General features: G+C 41.2%; 1 protein-coding gene across 1 annotated transcript; it reads left to right on the top strand.

Moving 5' to 3' along the window:
- Positions 1-264: 264 nt before the first annotated feature.
- LOC135636009 (uncharacterized) lies at positions 265-18438 on the top strand. Its single transcript, XM_065147519.1, has 3 exons — positions 265-523; positions 16538-16665; positions 17800-18438. Exons 1-3 carry the CDS (start codon positions 361-363, stop codon positions 18076-18078), a joined length of 570 nt encoding a protein of 189 aa, XP_065003591.1. The 5' UTR covers positions 265-360; the 3' UTR covers positions 18079-18438.
- The last annotated feature ends 1279 nt before the right edge of the window (positions 18439-19717 follow it).

Raw genomic sequence — 19717 nt, 5'->3', positions numbered from 1 at the left:
CCATGACAACTTATTTATATATATAAATGATATTTATGATATATATATATATATATTATATTTTAAAATTTGACAGGAAAAATATGTTATTTCAATAGTTTTGGAAGCATAGATACTTAAAGATCTACATGTATGTTCTGGATGCCGGGTTGGGTGGGATAGGTCAGGTTTCCGGGTCGGGTCGGATGGGTCGAGCAGGCTCGGGTCGGATCGTGTCGTGTCGGATTACTGAACCTGCCACCAAAATGCTCTATTGAGGAGACGCCCGTCTGCCGACTCAAAGCTACCGAGGCGGAGGCGGCGGTAGTAGTTGGAACTGGTCGTCCCAAGAGAGAAGACATAAGGAGAGGGAGAAGGGGAATGGGGCAGGCGTTGCGGCGAGCTACAGGAAGCGTGCGAGGCGGCCGGCCCTACCCTCCGCCTCCTCCGGTCCAGAGATCCCCACGGCCGGCCAACGTGGACCCGCCCCACCCCCCTGCTGCCTCCATTGACGGCCAAGATCCTCTTGGCATCGCCGGTGCAGGTTCGCGATGCCCTTCCTTCTCCGCTTCATTACTCTCTTCTGCTTCACTTTGATTGACGCCGAAGCAAAAAACAATCCTTTTTCTTTCTCTGTTATTTAGCTTTTGGATTTTGATCTTGTTAAAAAAGATAGCCCGTCGACCTCCAAAAAATATCTCCTTGGAAGAATTTGCGCAGATTTGGGATTCACTTAATTGGCATAAGGAGTGCTTGGTATATGCTTACCTCATGTTGCGATGCTGCAAAGGACAGCGCGCCCGACTTCTTGTTGTTCTTTCTTGAAAGTTTCATGATCCAATTAGGGCATGTGATGGTAATCATCAACTTAGCAACCATACACCCCGATAGCTAAAGAGCTACGATATATATGGAATGCAAATTGATCCACTCCAACGAATTGAAACAAGAAGGATCTTTCAAGATTAAAGTGAAGGAAACTATTCTAATCACTTTATCAATGAAAATTTGATGAAGTAATAAGAACATTCTTTTGATTCCCTTAAAACGTCACAAACTAAGAAGCTTGATAAGTTGAAAAGAAAAATAAAGATTTCTGGGTTTTGAACACCACAAGTAGAAAAGCTTGATAAGTTTCAAAGTTCGTGCAAGAACTTAAAAACAAAATATTCACCGGTGTTGAAAGTTGAATACACTTCTGAATTATATTCCTTACAAAGGGAGTCAGCCTTGTTTATATAGTACAAAGGTCAAGTACAAAGAGAATGAATCCATTAAATACATTAAATGACATTCATATTCTTAATGTATGAATGTAGATTACTCATAAATCTATCTTGAATTTATTTGAGTGATTATTCATGAATAAGCCTATAATTTCTAATATGATCCAATACGGCTGAATGACCTTTATTCTTCAAAATGGGCTAAAAATTCATCTTTCTCTCAGGGTTGGATTTTCTCTTCACGATGTGGACTTATTTGAATCAGGTTGACTATTTTAGGCTCTTTTTGTATCCATAGAACCTTGATCAAGTTTTGATCAGCTTGCTCCTTCAAAATGCCTTCCAATAAACAAGTTAAGGCTTCTCTCATCCTTTTAGCTTCGGCTCTTGTCATTGGTCCTCCATGAATAGTTAAAGGGTCTTTGGCAAAATTATAATGAATTTGCTCATTCATATCATTCCACCTTTCCTTGAAAGGATTCGTTCTCGAATCAGCGCCTTCATCACCTGCATCAAATAAAGATAAATCAGAATCATTGAAGGTTGCACTAACATTGTCATACTCACCTAGTAGTTCCAACTTGTATACATTGATTGTCATTGATTTTTTGAAAGACTCGAAATGGACCATCTCCTCTTGGCATTAGTTTATACTTTGGTTAGGAAATCTTTCCTTACTCAAGTGTACCCAAACCCAATCACCAGGTTTAAATACTACTTGCTTTCGACCTTTGTTGTGTTGTTTCTCATATTGTAGAGTTTTCTTTTCAATTTGTGTCCAAACTCTTTCATGCAATGCTTTGACAAAATCACCTTTTTGCTTACCATCCAAATTGGCATTTTCCAAAGGTAAAGGTAGCAAATCCATAGGAGTTAATGGATTGAACCCGTACACAACTTCAAATGGGGAATGATTTGTTGTAGCATGCACACTTCTGTTATAAGCAAACTCCACATGTGGCAAACATTCCTCCCAATTTTTCAAATTCTTTTGAATTATGGCCCTCAAAAGTGTTGATAAAGTTCAATTTACCACCTCTGTTTGTCCATCTGTTTGTGGATGACAAGTGGTAGAATACAACAGCCTTGTACCCAACTTGCTAAAAAGTGTTTTCCAAAAGTGGCTGAGGAACTTCACATCTCTATCACTCATAATTGTCTTTGGAATGCCATGTAATCTTATAATTTCTTTGAAGAATAGCCCCGCAACATGAGTTGCATCATCTGTTTTGTGGCAAGGAATGAAATATGCCATCTTACTAAACTTGTCAACAACAACAAAAATAGAATCTCTCCCTCCATTTGACCTAGGTAAACCCAAGACAAAATCCGTGGATATATCAACCCAAGGCTCACTAATTATAAGAAGAGGAGTATACAATCCATGAGGCATTACTTTAGATTTAACTTGTTTACAAGTAATGCATTTCTCACACAATCTCTCAACATCTCTTTTCATGTACGACCAAAAGAAATGATCGCTTAACACATCTAAAGTTTTTCTAATCCCAAAATGCCCCATTAAACCTCCACTATGTGCCTCTCTCACAAGTAATTCTCTCATTGAACATTGAGGAACACACAACTTATTTTCTTTGAAAAGAAAACCATCATGCCTGAAGAACTTGTTAAAACCTCCTTTCTCACATGCCTCATAAACATTAGCAAAATCATGATCAGAATTGTATAAATTTTTAATGTACTCAAAATCCAATAATTTTGCATCAAGTTGAGAAATTAGAGCATACCTTCTAGAAAGAGCATCGACAACCACATTTTCCTTATCTTGTTTATACTTGATGATGTATGGAAAGAATTCAATAAACTCCACCCATTTTGCATGCCTACGGTTTAGCTTTCCTTGTCCTTTGAGATATTTCAAGGGCTCATGATCGATGTATATAATGAATTCCTTATACCAAAGATAGTGCTGTCATGTCTCTAACACTCTTACCAAAGCGTAAAACTCTTTGTTATATATCGGGTAGTTAAGACTTGCTCCACTTAGCTTCTCACTAAAGAACGCAATGGGTCTGCCTTCTTGCATTAAGACTCCTCAAATTTCTATTCCACTCGCATCACACTCAATCTCAAAAGTTTTAGCAAAGTTCGATAAAGCAAGCAAAATTGCTGAACTGAGTTTGTCTTTAAGCAAGTTAAAAGTATCATCTTGTTTTTCACCCCATCTAAATCCCATATTCTTTTTGATGCATTCAGTTAATGGTGCAGCAATTGTAGAAAAATCCTTAATAAATCTTCTATAAAAGCTAGCAAGACCATGAAAGCTTCTAACATCACTAACACTTGTAGGTTTTGGCCACTCCCTACTTACTTTCACTTTTTCTTGATCAACATGTATTCTTTTATCATTAACAACATATCCAAGAAAAGTAATTTCATTAGTGCAAAAAGTGCATTTCTTTATATTAGCATGTAACTTTTCTTTTCTAAGCATGTCAAAAACAATTTTTAAATGTGTTATATGCTCATCTAAAGTTTTGCTATACATAAGTATATCATCAAAATAAACTACTATAAACTTTCTAATGTAAGCACGTAAAATATGATTCATCAATCTCATGAAAGTACTAGGTGCGTTAGTTATACCAAAAGCCATAACCTATCATTCATATAAACCATGTTTAGTTTTGAAAATAGTTTTCCATTCATCACCCTCATGCATTCTTATTTGATGATATCCAGATATTAAATCAATTTTTAAAAACACATAAGAACCATGCAATTCATCCATCATATCATCTAGCCTAGGAACAGGATGTCTATACTTTACCGTGATTTTGTTGATGGCTCGACAATCAATACACATTCTCCAAGATCCATCCTTTTTAGGTACCAACAGAACATAAACTATACATGGACTCATGCTTTCTCACACATACCCCTTTTTCATAAGCTCACTTACTTGCTTTTGGATTTCCTTAGTCTCTTCGGGGTTGTATCTATATGTTGGCTTATTTGGTATGCTTGCACCTGGAATGAAATCAATTTGATGCTCAATTCCTCTAATTGGTGGCAAACCAGTAAGAACTTCTTCGGGAAAGAGATCCTTATTTTCCTGTAAAAGATCAACAATAACACTAGGCAAACTCTTATCAATTTTGTTAGAAGCAATCAAAACATCCTTGTACATAAGTATAAGTAAGGGCTGCCTCTCATGGTTAAGGCTTTCTTCACATCACTCATTTTGGCATAAACACTCATTTTTCTTCCACTCAAGCTTTCCTTGTTTTCTCTCCCCTTGTGTTTCCCAATACTCTCATTTTTACCACTCAACTCACCATTTTCTTTTTTCTCTCTTTCATGTTCCCTCCCCAAAGTTTTGGTTAATGAAGACTCAAGCTCCTCATATTGTTGTTTTATACGTATTTGGTCTTCAAAAATTGTCTTCGGAGGCAAAGGTCCAATTGATATTTCTGTCCATCCATGATCAAAGAATAACGATTCTTGAACCCATCATGTATTACCCTTCGATCATATTGCCAAGGTCTCCCCAACAACATATGACCAATATACATGGGTACCATATCACATCAAACTTCATCCTTATATCTACTAATTGAAAAAGAAACTAATACTTGCCGATTTACCTTTACTACACCACTATCATTCAACCATTGTAACTTGTAAGGTTTTGGATGCTTGATAGTAGATAATTTCAGTTTCTCCACGAGCAAGGTGCTTGCCACGTTTGTACAACTTCCACTATCAACAATCACATTACACAACTTGTTAGCAATCAAACAATGAGTATGAAATAGATTTTCACGTTGTTCACCATGTTCATCATTTTTATTTTGCAAACTAAGTGTTCGTTGAACAACTATATTTTCACCTTTAGCATACTCTACATCACTAGCATCCTCTAGAATGTCATCATCATCCTCTCTCTCACTTTCAGATTCCACAATTCCATCCCTCATGATCATAACTCTCTTATTAGGACATTCATGTGCCACATGTCCATGCCCAAGGCACTTAAAACACTTAATACCTCTAGTTTGATTAGGTAGATTCTCACCTTTACCCTTGTTGTCTAATTCATTTCTGCCTTTAGTTTCATCGATTTTAGGCTTAACAATGAGTTTATCATCCTTTTTACTCCAATTCGGTTTCCAAGAAGAAGAAGAACCCAAATAAGGTTTTGAATCATACCTTGTGCCTTTTCTTTTGAGTTGCCTCTCAATCTTCATGGCCACATTCACCATGTTGTCACGAACGGTCGTCGCGCACTCGCAACAACTCCGTTCAACGAACCGTTCGTCGCTCACACCTACATGTACAACTGCTTGACAGCATGTTTTCTCTTGGTTTTGGGTCATTTTGCTTGTAAAAATGTAAGTTCGAACAAGCTGCAGCGTTACAAAGCGACCGCTCACCGAACCGAGCAAAACAGCCCCAAAACAGCTCCGTTTTCGTGTGTCACGGGCTGATTTCTGGAATCTGCCTCCACTCACCAAAACGTCAGCCATCTCAGCCCCTTTGAACCCCTCGAGTGGCACAGGGCTGGATGGGGCTTCGGATATATACCGGCCGTTGAACACTCTTTCGCAAGTTCGCACGTTGCCTTGACGGGAACTTGTTGTCGTGCCCGGGATCAGGTGAGCGGCTGTTTGTGGGCTTGCAGCTGTTCATTCAACCTTCTAAAACCCTTGTTTTCCCCCTCTCCCTCTTTTCTCTTGTGCACGCAAGGTGCTCGTTGAATTGCTTGTAAAACTTCCCCTTTTCGCGAGACGTCGAGACTTGTCCGCCGCTCGTTCTTTCGAACTAATCAACTTTCTCTTTTTACAAGTCCTTCGGGACCTGCGAGAGGTTACAAGTGGGCTGATCCTTGCGGAGCAATATCGCAAGAGCGAAGCGCGACTTAGGCAACGCAAGCTAAGTTCGTGTCTTTGGCCGCAAGGGTGCCTCACGCCTTAGGCAATTCCAGCTAAGGCCGTGATATTGTGGTATCAGAGCGGGCAAGCATTTCGAGCGAGCAGCGAACGAACTTTGCAACTTCGCCATGGCAAAGCATCGTGGCGAATCAAGCAAGACGGGGCAAGTCGGACCCTTGCCCCAAGCAGTCGTAGGTGGGCTGCATGTGCACACTCGCTCTCATGCTGTTGGAGCCGCTCAAGAGGAGCGCGACAGCAAACATGATTAGCGAGAAGTTGGCTACTCTCCGCGAGCGGAGGAAGCGCAATCTGGAGCGCTAACTGGGAAAAAGAGGCACAAGAAGAGACTCACAACGGCGGAAACCCGCCTGGATGTTCTTGAAGCGAGCATGGAGGAACTCTACCATGGCCAACAAAGGCTTGTTGGGGTAGAGAGCTCGCAAGAGGAAGCGGAGTCCAGGATCGACAAGGTCAAGGCCCTAGTCGACCGACTGTCTGATGACACCAAAGACTCCGTGCAACACTTACAGGATGTTGTGGCGGAACTCACTTCAAAGGTGGCCATGCTCACAAGAACACTAAATGCGGGAGGAAGCAACACCCGCGTTGCACCGCCACAAAATTTGAGGGCACCCGAGCCTCATGGATATGGAGGGACCAGAGATGCTAAAGAGCTCGAGAACTTTCTGTTCGACATGGAACAATACTTCCGAGCTACGAGGCCCGATTCTGAAGATACCAAAGTTTCTATAGCAACAATGTATCTGAACGGAGATGTGAAACTTTGGTGGCGAACCCGTTGGGAAGAGATCCAACAAGGTCGGTGTCGAGTCGACACATGGGAGGACTTGAAGCGGGAGTTGAGAACTCAGTTCCTACCGGAGAACACAGAGTTCGTCGCAAGAAGGAAGTTGAGACAACTCCGCCAGAGTACCACCATCCGAGACTACGTGAAACAATTTTCTGCACTAATGCTGGACATACAGGACATGTCCGAGAAGGACAAGTTGTTCAGCTTCCTCGATGGTTTGAAGCCATGGGCTCAACAGGAGCTAAATCGAAGGAATGTTACCGATGTGGTCGGGGCAATTGCTGCTGCAGAAAGACTCACCGACTTTGTTTCCTCCGAAGACCCAGGGAGAAGGAAACAATCTTCAGGCAATCGCCCTCCAAAACATTCTCGAGGGAAGGAGCTCGGGGGCGAACAAAAGAAGAAGAGTTCCCACAAAGGGCTAAACCCGAAAGGCAAGACCTCAAAACCTGGAGGATGTTTCTTGTGCGGAGGACCGCACATGGTGAGGGAGTGCCCACAAAAACAGGCACTCAATGCTTTGACGGCTTCCATCCACCCCCCCCCCCCCGCCCCGATCGGACAAGGGCAAAGCTGTTGCTCTTAGTTCGAGCAGTTCTGAATCCAGCAGCGACGAGGAGGAGTCGCAAGGACCCCGAATGGGAGCAATGCGTTTGTTGAATGTTATGCGGGGTCAAGTGGGGGAGAACATGAAGACAAAGTTACAAAAAGCAGGAAGTAGTGAGCTGACGTATGTGGACATCAAGCTAAATGGCCAAACGACTCGTGCAATGGTGGACACGGGCGCTACCCACAACTTCATAGCCGATCGAGAAACACAGCGACTTGGGTTGATCTTGGAGAAGAGCCCAAGCCGAATGAAGGCGGTGAACTCGGAGGCCAGGTGAATCTCCGGGTTGGCGAAGGGAGTTCCCATCAAAATCGAGACGTGGAGCGGGAACACCAACATGATGGCCGTGCCATTGGATGACTTCCAAGTGATTCTTGGAATGGAGTTTATGCACGCGGCGAAGTTGGTGCCAATGCCGTTCTTGAACTCCCTATATATATGATGGGAGGCGATGACCCCTGCGTGGTTCCCGTCTCTCGGAGAGGAACCAAGGAGCCCCAACACATATCGGCATTACAACTGAAGAAAGGGGTGCGAAAAGGCGAATTGACATTCGTGGCTGCTATGAAGCTAGAGCCACTCAACGAGAAGGCCATTCAAGAACCTATTGTGGTGGCGAACGTCCTGAAAGAGTTCAAGGACGTTATGCCACCCGAGTTACCAAAGACTCTTCCACCACGCAGAGGCGTGGATCACAGCATCGAGCTGGAGCCAGGAGTGAAGCCTCCAGCGAGACCACCCTACCGCATGCCCCCGCCATAGTTGGCAGAACTCAGGAAGCAGTTAGGTGAACTGCTAAGCGGTGGTCTCATCCGCAGCTCTAAAGCACCTTTCGGAGCTACAGTTCTCTTCCAGAAGAAACAAGATGGGAGCCTCCGATTATGCGTCGACCACCGAGCCCTCAACAAAGTGACAGTGAACCAGGTATGGAGTGTTTGAGATCTTGGTGATGCCTTTAGGCTTAACCAACGCTCCGGCCACATTCTGCACTCTCATGAACCATCTATTCAAGGAGTATTTGGATAAGTTCGTGGTCGTCTACTTGGACGATATCGTTGTCTACAGTCAAACGCTCGAGGAGCACGTTAAGCACATTCGGACGATTTTCAAGGTTCTTAGAGAGAACACTTTGTTCATGAAAAGGGAGAAATGCTACTTTGCTCAAACTGAGATATTATTCTTGGGACATCGAATCGGTGATGGCTCCATTCGGATGGATAAGTCGAAGGTGTAAGCGGTTGCGGAATGACGAACTCCAAAGAAGGTGCCAGAGTTGAGATCCTTCCTTGGTTTCGTCAATTATTATCGACGCTTCATAGCAGGATATTCGAAGCGTGCAACCCCACTGACGGAGTTGCTGAAGGAGCAGCCTTGGAAATGGTCTGACAAATGAGAAATAGCATTCCAAGATCTGAAGGTTGCTGTTATGGAAGAACCAGTGCTCAAATTGCCAGACTATGGGGAGCCTTTTGAAGTCCATACAAATGCTTCAGACTTCGCTATTGGGGGAGTACTTATGCAGGAGGGTCATCCGGTGGCCTACGAGAGCCGCAAACTCAACGAGACCGAGCGGCAGTATTCAGTGCATGAGAAGGAGATGGCAGCAGTGATCCACTGTCTACGAGTTTGGCGACACGATCTCCTCGGATCGCGATTTGTGCTGAGGACGGACAACATCGCTCTGAGCTATTTCCAAACTCAGAAGAAGCTCTCCCCAAAGCAGGCGCGTTGGTAGGACTTCCTGGTTGAATTTGATATGGCAATGGAGTATAAGCTTGGGAAGGCAAATGTCGTGGCCGATGCATTGAGTCGAAAGGTGGAGCGTGTGAATGCCACACAATTGGAGGGCGAAAACCAAGTAAGTCAATTGCACTCCAACTTCCTTTCCAGAATCAGGGATGGACTGTATAGTGACCCCCAGGCAGTTATCCTGATGCAGCTCATCAAAGAAGGCAAGACACGATGATTTTGGGTCCAAGAGGGACTCGTTTACACAAAAAGGAATTGGGTTTATGTTCCCCGAGTGGACAATTTGAGGCGTGAACTCTTAAAAGAGTGTCACGATTCCCTTTGGGCTAGACACCCAAGCATTCACAGAACGTTGGCTCTCGTGGAGAGGGCCTTCTACTGGCCGAAGATGGGGACTGATGTGGAGGGATATGTTTGAACCAGTGTTTGCCATACCGAATCGTACCGCCCGGTACAGGCGGCACGTACCGGTCCGACAGGCCAGCGGTACGCAGACCGCCCGGTACCGGTCCGCACTGTAGCAGTGCTACAGTGCTTGGTACACCGTACCGTACCGGTACCGAGCCCAGGTCGAAATACCGGTACGGTACGGTATTGCGAACCTTGGTTCGAACATGCCTTACTTGCCAACAAGACAAGGTGGAGCAGCGGAAGCCGATGGGACTTTTGGAGCCTTTGCCTGTACCAGAAAGGTCGTGGGAGAGCATTTCCTTGGATTTCATATCAAGCTTGCCACTTGTAGGGAGACTCGGATCAATACTCGTGATGGTCGATTAGTTTTCAAAGTATGCAACTTTCATTGCTGCTCCCCTACACTGTTCAGCAGAGGAGGCGGCCAAGCTGATGATGAAGGATGTGGTGAAGTATTGGGGAGTCCCACACAATATCATTAGTGATCGAGATGCTCGGTTCCTGGGACGATTCTGGACCGAGCTATTCAAATTGTTGGGGTCGAAGTTATACTTCTCTACAAGCCTCCACCCTCAGACGGATGGCCAGACTGAAAGGATAAACTCGCTCCTGGAGCAATATCTCCGACACTACGTGAGTGCCAACCAACGAGATTGGGTGAAGCTGTTGGACATTGCCCAATTCTCCTACAACTTGCAATGGAGCTCTGCATCCAACAAGAGCCCCTTCGAGATCATCACAGGACAACAACCGTCGACTCCGCACACCATGGCAATTGGGTATACTGGGAGTAGTCCATCAGCCTATCATTTCGCAAAGGAGTGACATCGAAATGCAGATATTGCGCGGGCTTATTTGGAGAAGGCGGCAAAAAGGATGAAGAAGTGGGTAGACTTGGGAAGGCGACCGCAAGAGTTCAAAGTTGGCAATTTGGTGTTGGTAAAGCTCCAACCGGCATCACTCCAATTCTTTAGGAACAAAGTCCACAAAGGATTGGTGCGTAAGTATGAAGGGTCCTTCCCAATTATCAACAGGGTAGGCAACGTCTCTTACAAGTTACAACTGCCGACGTGGTTCAAAATTCACAACGTTCTTCACACCAGCAACCTAAAACCCTACCACTCGGATTCGCAAGATGCTTCCCGAAGTGTTCCAACTCGGCTACCTCCCATCACAGCCTCCTATGAGAAGCGAGTTGAAACCATTCTGGCGGACCGCAAGATAAAGCTACCCAACGGAGCTGAGTAGACAGAGTACTTAGTGAAGTGGCGAAAGCTTCCCCGAACTGAAGCCAGTTGGGAGCCTGAAGACGCCCTGCGACATGAAGAAGAAATCATCAACAACTACCAACAAGCGTCGACGAGGGTGTCGACAGTTTAAATGGGGGAGAATGTCACGAAAGGTTGTCGCGCACTCGCAACAACTCCGTTCAACGAACCGTTCGTCGCTCACACCTACATGTACAACTGCTTAACAGCATGTTTTTTCTTGGTTTTGGGTCATTTTGCTTGTAAAAATGTAAGTTCGAACAAGCTGCAGCGTTACAAAGCGACCGCTCATCGAACCGAGCAAAACAGCCCCAAAACAGCTCAAAACAGCTTCGTTTTCGCGTGCTGCGGGCTGATTTCTGGAATCTGCCTCCGCTCACCAAAATGTCAGCCATCTCCGCCCCTTTGAACCCCCCGGGTGGCACAGGGCGGGATGGGGCTTTGGATATATATCGGGTGTTGAACACTCTTTTGCAAGTTCGCACGTTGCCTTGACGGGAACTTGTTGTCGTGCCCGGGACCAGGTGAGCGACTGTTTGTAGACTTGCAGCTGTTCGTTCAACCTTCTAAAGCCCTTGTTTTCCCCCTCTCCCTCTTTTCTCTTGTGCACACAAGGTGCTCGTGAATTGCTTGTAAAGCTTCCCCTTTTCGCGAGATGTCGGGACTTGTCCGCCGCTCGTTTTTTCGAACTAATCAACTTTCTCTTTTTACAGGTCTTTCGGGACCTACGAGAGGTTACAAGTGGGCTGATCCTTGCAGAGCAATATCGCAAGGGCGAAGCGCGACTTAGGCAACGCAAGCTAAGTTCGCATCTTTGGCCGCAAGGGTGCCTCACGCCTTAGGCAATTCCAGCTAAGGCCGTGACAATGTCCTCAATCTCCACATAATGTTGCAACTCTACAAGATCAGCAATGTTCTTATTTAATCCACTCAGGAATCGAGCCATGGTGGCCTCACGGTCTTCCTTCACATTAGCCCTTATCATGGCTATCTCCATCTCCTTGTGATACTCATCAACACTCATGGAACCTTGTGTCAAGGTTTGTAGCCATTGATGCAAATCCCTATAGTAATAGCTAGGGACAAATCTCCTCATGATTTATTTCATCTCCAACCAAGTCTCCACGGGCCTTTCACCATTTCTACGCCTATCTTTACATAATTGATCTCACCAAACAATAGCATAATCAAAAAATTCAACAGCGGCTAATTTTACCTTTTTCTCTTCGGAGTAGTTGTGACATTCAAAGATCATCTCCACTTTTCGTTCCCACTCTAAATAGGCATCTGGATTATTCTTCCCTTGAAAAGAAGGAATTTTCATTTTGATGCTGCCTATGTTTCTGTCCACACCATCAAAACGTCCTCTCCTAGTTTGTCTCCTAGGATTAACATCTTGACCAATTAGAGTAACTTGGTCATTATCCACGTCATCGCCACCATCATATTCATCATTGACAAAGGTTGGTTGTCTCCCACGTTGTGGTTCACCTTGCAATCTATTAATTGCATCATCATGCCTTTCTAGATGATCTCTTACATCTCCTATCACTTTGAACATACGTTTAAATTGTTGCTACATTGCTTGAACTAAAAGATCATTTAATAAAGAACTCGCATCTTTATCTTTAAACATGTATACAACCTGAAAAAACACATTAGAACAACCTCACCAACACTCCCTCACATGTTTCACTCTAGATTTAATTCACTCCACTCGTGTTTCACATAATTTTTGGCTTTTCTCGATATTGATCTCACCACTCTTGCCTTTTACCTCTCTTGTTTTGTTATTTGAGTTCTTAGATTAACTAAGGTACCTAAACAAACAATTCAAATTATGGTAATTAAAAAATAGTGAAATTGGACAGGATTAAAAGCAAACAAAAGGGAGGCCAATTTAAAGGTGTGTGTAATACACTTTAATCATAAGCAAAGACTAGAATTCAAATATCAATTGAACAAAGAAAATTTTTTGGAATGAAGAAAGATTTCCAAACCAAAATAGGAATTCAAATGAACAAAGATAGAATCTTGTAATTTGCAAGAATTCCTTGAATCCGAAATTTTTTTTTAATTCTGATATCTTTTTTTTTAATCTTTGATTTTCTCTCTCTTTTTTGACCTTTGATTTTCACTCCTTTTTTTTTGACTTTTTGATCCTTTTTTTTTATACTATAAAGTGCGGAATTACAAAGAAGAATAGCAATAATACAAGAAGCACATTAATGAAGATGAAGAAAGAACAATAATTATAGATAGTCCAAAAAGAAGAAGATGGAGAGAAAAGGAAAATATAAAAGATAACAAATAAATGGATACGCAAACCTCAAACTTGAGTCGAGCTCTTATACCAAATGATAGAAATCATTAACTTAACAACCATACACCTCGATAGTTAAAGAGCTATAATACATATGGAATGCAAATTGACCTCCTCCAACGAATTGAAACAAGAAGGATCTTTCATGATTAAAGTTAAGGAAACTATTCTAATCACTTTATCAATAAAAATTTGATGAAGTAATTAGAACAGCACTTTGATTCCCTTAAAACGCCACAAATTAAGAAGCTTGATAAGTTGAAAGGAAAAACAAAGAATTTTGGGTTTTGAATGCCACAAGCAGAAAAGCTTGATAAGGTCCAAAGTTCATGCAATAACTTAAAAACAAAACACTCACAGGTGGTGAAAGTTAAATACACTTCTAAATTGTATTCCTTACAAAGGGAGTCAACCTTGTTTATATAGTACAAAAGCCAAGTACGAAGGGAATGAATCAATTAAATATATTAAATGACATTCATATTCCTAATGCATGAATGCAGATTACTCATGAATCTACCTTGAATTTATTAGAATGATTATTCATGAATAAACCCACTTACTCATGGTCCAATATGGCTGAATGACCTTTAGTCTTCAAAATGGGTTAAAAATTCATCATTCTCTCAAGGCTGGACTTTTTCTTCACGATGTGGACTTATTTGAATCAGGTTGACTATTTTAGGCTCTTCTTGTATCCATAGAACCTTGACCAAGTTTTGACCAGCTTGCTTCTTCCAAATACCTTCCAATAAACAAGTTAAGGCTTCTTTTATGCTTTTAGCTTTAGCTCTTGTCATTGGTCCTCCATGAATAGTTAAAGTGTCTTTGGCAGAATTATAATCAACTTACTCATTCATATCAGCATGTATGGTTGGATAAAAGTACTTTAGTTAAAAAAAGGACCATTTTGTTTTCTTTTCCATTTTTTTTGTTGTTGCCTTAGGAACCTTAGTTGATCAGTTCATCAATAACTAGCTATTAAGCTTCTACTGCAACCACATTTTGAACTCTTATGGTCCCGTCTTTAGGCCCTATTTTGTCAGTTCAAGGTATAGTAAGTTTACCTTATATTTCTGTGAAGCAAATAAATGTTGTTCTTAGTTCCTGATTGTAGCTATTGTGTGATCTTAGAAGGCATAATGACCAGCATTTTACATAATAGATCATCATGTTGGCCAATTAGATTTCCTTTTTGCAATTCTCAGGACTTTTGTTTGGAGACTTTCATTGGAACTTTTATTTTAGGGACAGTTTTCATGCAAATTTGATGCATTACTGGTCCAAAATCAAGTATCTGTCTACTAGTTTTCTATTTTGTTTCTTTACAATCCACGAACAGAATCGAGAATTGTGGAAATAAATTTTCTGTATAGTTTGCTGCTCTCCAAACAAGGAAGAGAAAATGGAGGTCACAAGTGATGTTGGTTTGTGTTTGCTGAACGAGAAAATGTTGATGCCTCTTTTCACCTGATTTGTGCATGCCACTCCGAGCCTCTCCTCCATGAGGTTCATTCTGATTACAATTTTTTTTTAATTTATACATCCGTATTGGTGCTTCAGAATGGTATTCCAATCAGTTCTGCATCATATGCCACCAAAAGGAACAACATGAGCTGAAACCTTTTCCCTTAGGACTCTAGGATGACTGAAACTTAGTTTTACAAGATTTCACTATCGACAGATTATGATCCTCAAGCCACTAAACTGCACTTTGAGCAATGGCACGTATGATTGGTGCATTGTTGGGTAGTATAGGTCGGTTTGCCTTTTCCACGTTACTTTCTCTTGGAATCAGTTGTATGTATATCATTTGTCTAGCTGAAGGTTGCCCTTAACATAGGGTTATGATAATTAATTCCTGATTGTCTGTCCAAGGATTAATTAGCTTAGTGCTGTTTATACATATATATATATATGTGTGTGTGCGTATATATATGTATGCATAGATATGTATGTATATATATACATATATATATATATATATATATATATATATATATATATATATACACACACACAAATATACAAATATATATACAAATATATATACAAGGTCTTTAATTTTGAATAATACGGTCGGTACTCGAATAATACCGCCCGTTACCATCCGCCAGCAGATCGGTACACAAACCGCCCACAATCGGACAGTATCATCGATTGGGGTTATTTCCACCCTGCACAATGACCGAGGGAGAAGAAAGAAAGGGAGAAGGGTGGTATTAAGCGAGGGAAGAAAGAAAAGGGAGAGAGGAAAACCTGGAGATCGACGTCGCTCTCCCTCCTCGTCTGTTGGCGACTTCTCTTGGTGCGGGGAGAAGAATCCGCGATCGCGGGGAGAAGAGAGGCTACGTCGCAGGCATAAAGAGGAGACGTAGCGGGCAAATTTTTCTTTTACTTATATATATATATATATATATATAAAGGCAACGTCGTAGAAAAAATTTTCTTTTTACTTATATATATTTATATTTATATATAAATATATATAAGTAAACAGGACGACGTTGCCTCGTTTTTTTTGCGACGTTGCTTTGGTGACATCGCCTCGCGTGAGGAGAGGAGAGGCAACGTCGCCTCGGCTTTCTGCCCACGTGGGGAGAAGAAGGTTTCTTCTCCCCACGCACCAAAAAGGGCGACGAGGTCGTCGGTTTTTTTTTTTTTTACTTTTATATATACCGAGCTGTATACCGAATTGTACCACTTGGTATATAGTATCGTACCATATCGAGTGAGTCTCAAAACTCCGGTACGGTACGAAATTTCAATACTTATATATATATATATACATGTGTGTGTGTGTGTGTGTGTGAACTGCAAAGGTCAAAATACTTTTAAATGGTGCCATGATTTTGTTTGATCGAGACTACCATGGTAGCAAACCTGACACAGTAGAAAGTTTGTAGTAATAGTTAAATTGGGATTTCTATTGAAACTACGACTTAATGACTAGAGGCCATCAGTTGTTTTTATTGAAATTATAGTAAGGCAGGTCTTGGCTGGGCTAAACTTGTAACAAAGTTCTTATGTTTATTTGATATATTTAATTTCTGACCTTGTAATGGAAACTTGTTTCCAATGATTCCCTTGTATCAGTGAGGCCTTATATTATCTAGTTTTGACTTGGGCCTTATACCATCTATCTTGACTTGCCAACTAAAACTATTTGATCCTTTGTTGTTGTTTGATATAACTTTAATATAATTATTTCATGTCTGAACTGGCACTTTCACTAATGATATCCTCATGTGCATTTTTATTATAGAGGTCACTGAAAGGATTAAAGATGAGAGTGGTGTCCTTGAAGAACGGGATCCAAGATATGATGAAATGCTTAGACATATGCTTGGAAAGATAACATCAAGGTCCGGAGGAAAACTAGAGATGGGTGAGGTGAGAATAATTAGGTCCATTCTTTTCTCTTTCGAAGTTTATTGTTACAACTACATATTTAGCTGGAGTTTCTACCGGTTCCTGTAGCTTTTGTTAAAATGCTATTAGTTTATGCTCTCATTCACAGAACTTTCACAGACAAACAAACGTTCTCTTAGCCTCGTGCATCATTTGAAGTACATGGAATTATTTGCACATTCATCTTGTTCAAATGTTGAAATCATAGAAACCGTTGCCTAAATTCGAGTTTACTCCAGAAGTAAATGATCTTATTCTCTTGGCCAATGCTTGTCTGCATAAAATGGTAATGTGGACACAGATATTTTTGTTATGGTAGACATCAGAAAATAGCAGAACATCTAGGATCAGGAGCTCCTCAAAAGCATGTAAAAATTGCACTTTTTCTGTTCTGTTCATCCTAGTCACTCAAATATTGTCTGGCTGCTGCTGTGTTCAATTTTTATAAGTGAATCATGGCTCAGAGTTAATATCCACTTGTAAATTGTTTGAGCATTTTTTTCATTTGTTTTCATAGTTTCTGAGAGAACTTCAGGGCTTCTCCAAGAGAAACGCTGGACTTGTTCCACCATAGGCAAGCCTGTCAACATGCTCCATAGACTGACCAACCCATGTGATTTTTGGCCTGCCTCCTCGTGTTGGATGTGTGTTGGTTGTATTTAATGTGTGCTTCTTGTTGAGGGGTTCATGATTATTTTGGTGGGTTTCTCCGACACTTGTGGATGTCACATCCTAGTAGCAATGACATTCATTTTAACTCATCCTATTACTGTTTGCAAATTAAGGTGGCCATGTTTGTAGAATCTATTTGTTAGTAAACAATCAAGGTCCTTTTGGACTTTGTTTGGCATGAACTGTAACCAAAAAAAGTTTCAGAAACTAAGCCTGGTTGCTTTTGGCATTTGCAATAGCAAATAGTTGGTCAGAAAGTATATTTTTCTGAATTCTACCTAATTTTAGTCAAACATCCATTCTTCAAGGAAAACTAATAAACCATCATACACAGAGACATGGCTAACATTCTTTTAGGTCTCATCCAATGACATCCTGCATTGACCATTGAGAGAAAAAAAAAATTGTCACTGTATAAAGTTTGAGTCTTCTGCTTGATTGCAGGCTGGCATAGTTGAAAGATATAACAGACCAATGCCAAAACTTCGTAGTTCCAGAGAAGAAGCTGGAGCAAGTGGGCAAAAACCATTACCCCCAGGAACACTCTCTGTCGAGCAAGTATGTCAAATTATCCTCCTGCATCAGGGCAAAGCTGTAGATCACCCAGGAGTCATGGATATCCAGGACATTGCTAATAAGTTTGGAGTTGATCCTGGTCAGGTTCAACAAATCACACAATTTATGTCACTGCCTCCACAAGATGGAAAGAGGGAAACACAGTAATGAGTTGCAGGTAGTGACCAATTTGTTAAGATGCTTGACATTTATTGTTTCGGAAAGTTGCATGGGGGTCTTCGCTTTTAAAGAAGGATTTGCCCTTGGGCTGCAAGGAACTTGAAGAACAAGGTTATCACCATCCCATTTTTTCCATGTGGCATACACACTGAGTAATAGTGAGAACTAATAGTGATGAGATATTTCACTTAAATAGATGAGCCTTTTGCTATTACTTTTCAGTGATTGAATGTGAATGACACTTTTGGGTGTCGTTATCTTGATTTCTGCTAATAAGTAAGCCATGGATAATGAATTGAATAAGATGATGTATTCCATATCTAATTTGAGTCTGTTGTCTTGTTCCAAGTCCTTTGTCTCGGATTATGTGTTTCGACGGTAAAAGTAGTTGTACTGGAGCCGATGTTCTCGTTGAAAGGTTGTGTTAAATTATCCAATACTCTTTTTTTTAATTTTTGGTTCTCACCACTGATGCTATAACATGAGGGCTTAGAGGAAGTTCTTGCTCACCTTGTCCTAATTTTGCCTAAGCTTATTTTGTATGTCATATTTTCATAGATAAAGTTATAAACATGGTGTTTGATGTACTATTATCGTGTAAAGGTAAAATTATTCAGAAATAAAGTATTTTGAAGGTTTTCATAGCATCTAAGAGCTATTCAAGTGACACATTGTTGGTTGGGCATTTTGGGTAGTGTCTAAGGCTAATTGGTTGTTTTGTTTCGCAACAATGTCATGTGGGCACTTTTGTGGATTTTTGATCATGGCGAACCATCTTGGATCCTTTATCACGTGATCGTTTAGAGTTTACGAAGCTTATGTTTGTAATTTGAATTGTCTATAAGTATTTATTAAAATGATTGTTTGTGGATCTCGAGTTAAATTTATTAACATGTCTTCTCTTTTATAGGTCTTTAAGAGACCATAAGAGGTTTTGGCCCTTTGCGAACAGACACGCAAGGCTACCACACAACTTTGGTAAAATCAATTAAGTCTGTGATAAATGATATCAAAGTCGGACAAGCACACTTAGAAACACTTAGCATGCAAACGTGAGGGACCCAATGAGGCTGCGTTGAGGGTAGCTAGCATACGTAACCATTTTGGGGAAACAAGTATTGAGATATAGGGAAAGGAGTTGTTTAGAGGAGCGATCATCTGAGATTGACATTTAGAATAATGGTCAACTCTTCACGGGATTGAATTCCCGATAATTGAAAACAGATATGTCTAAGGGATTGAATTCCCCTATATCGTTTGGGGACTTCGACGTAGTTGGTTAGTACGTCTACAATCGATGAGTCGAGTGAATTATTATGGAGATAATAATTCACTGAGCTAGGAATTCTGATAGGTATGAATCACAACCAGCTTGATATTGGGCTTGGAGGGTCATACACATATGGTAAGTGTTGCGACGTTTAGAGGTTTGTATATGAAATATCCGTCGGAGCCCCTATCTTATTAGATATCCATTAAGCCCCTGAATTATTAGATTTCATAGATGAGATCCAATAACAACTAATAAGAGATTCTTGGGTAGAGACCCATAAATCTGAGAGGCTTGGGTAATTGGATGAATATCCAATACCCAATAGGGCAGAATTCAATAGAGTTAAGTTGAAAG

The sequence above is a fragment of the Musa acuminata genome, chromosome BXJ3-4 (assembly GCF_036884655.1).
Source record: "Musa acuminata AAA Group cultivar baxijiao chromosome BXJ3-4, Cavendish_Baxijiao_AAA, whole genome shotgun sequence".
NCBI lineage: Eukaryota > Viridiplantae > Streptophyta > Magnoliopsida > Zingiberales > Musaceae > Musa > Musa acuminata.
This window is presented reverse-complemented; position numbering and strand designations above follow the sequence as displayed.

Bases quoted from the DNA above. Each gene is read 5' to 3' on its own strand.
- LOC135636009 (XM_065147519.1), top strand. From the start codon at position 361: ATGGGGCAGGCGTTGCGGCGAGCTACAGGAAGCGTGCGAGGCGGCCGG. The intron at 524-16,537 runs GTTCGCGATGCC...TTTTTATTATAG, and splicing joins TCTTGGCATCGCCGGTGCAG to AGGTCACTGAAAGGATTAAA. The intron at 16,666-17,799 runs GTGAGAATAATT...GCTTGATTGCAG, and splicing joins GAAAACTAGAGATGGGTGAG to GCTGGCATAGTTGAAAGATA.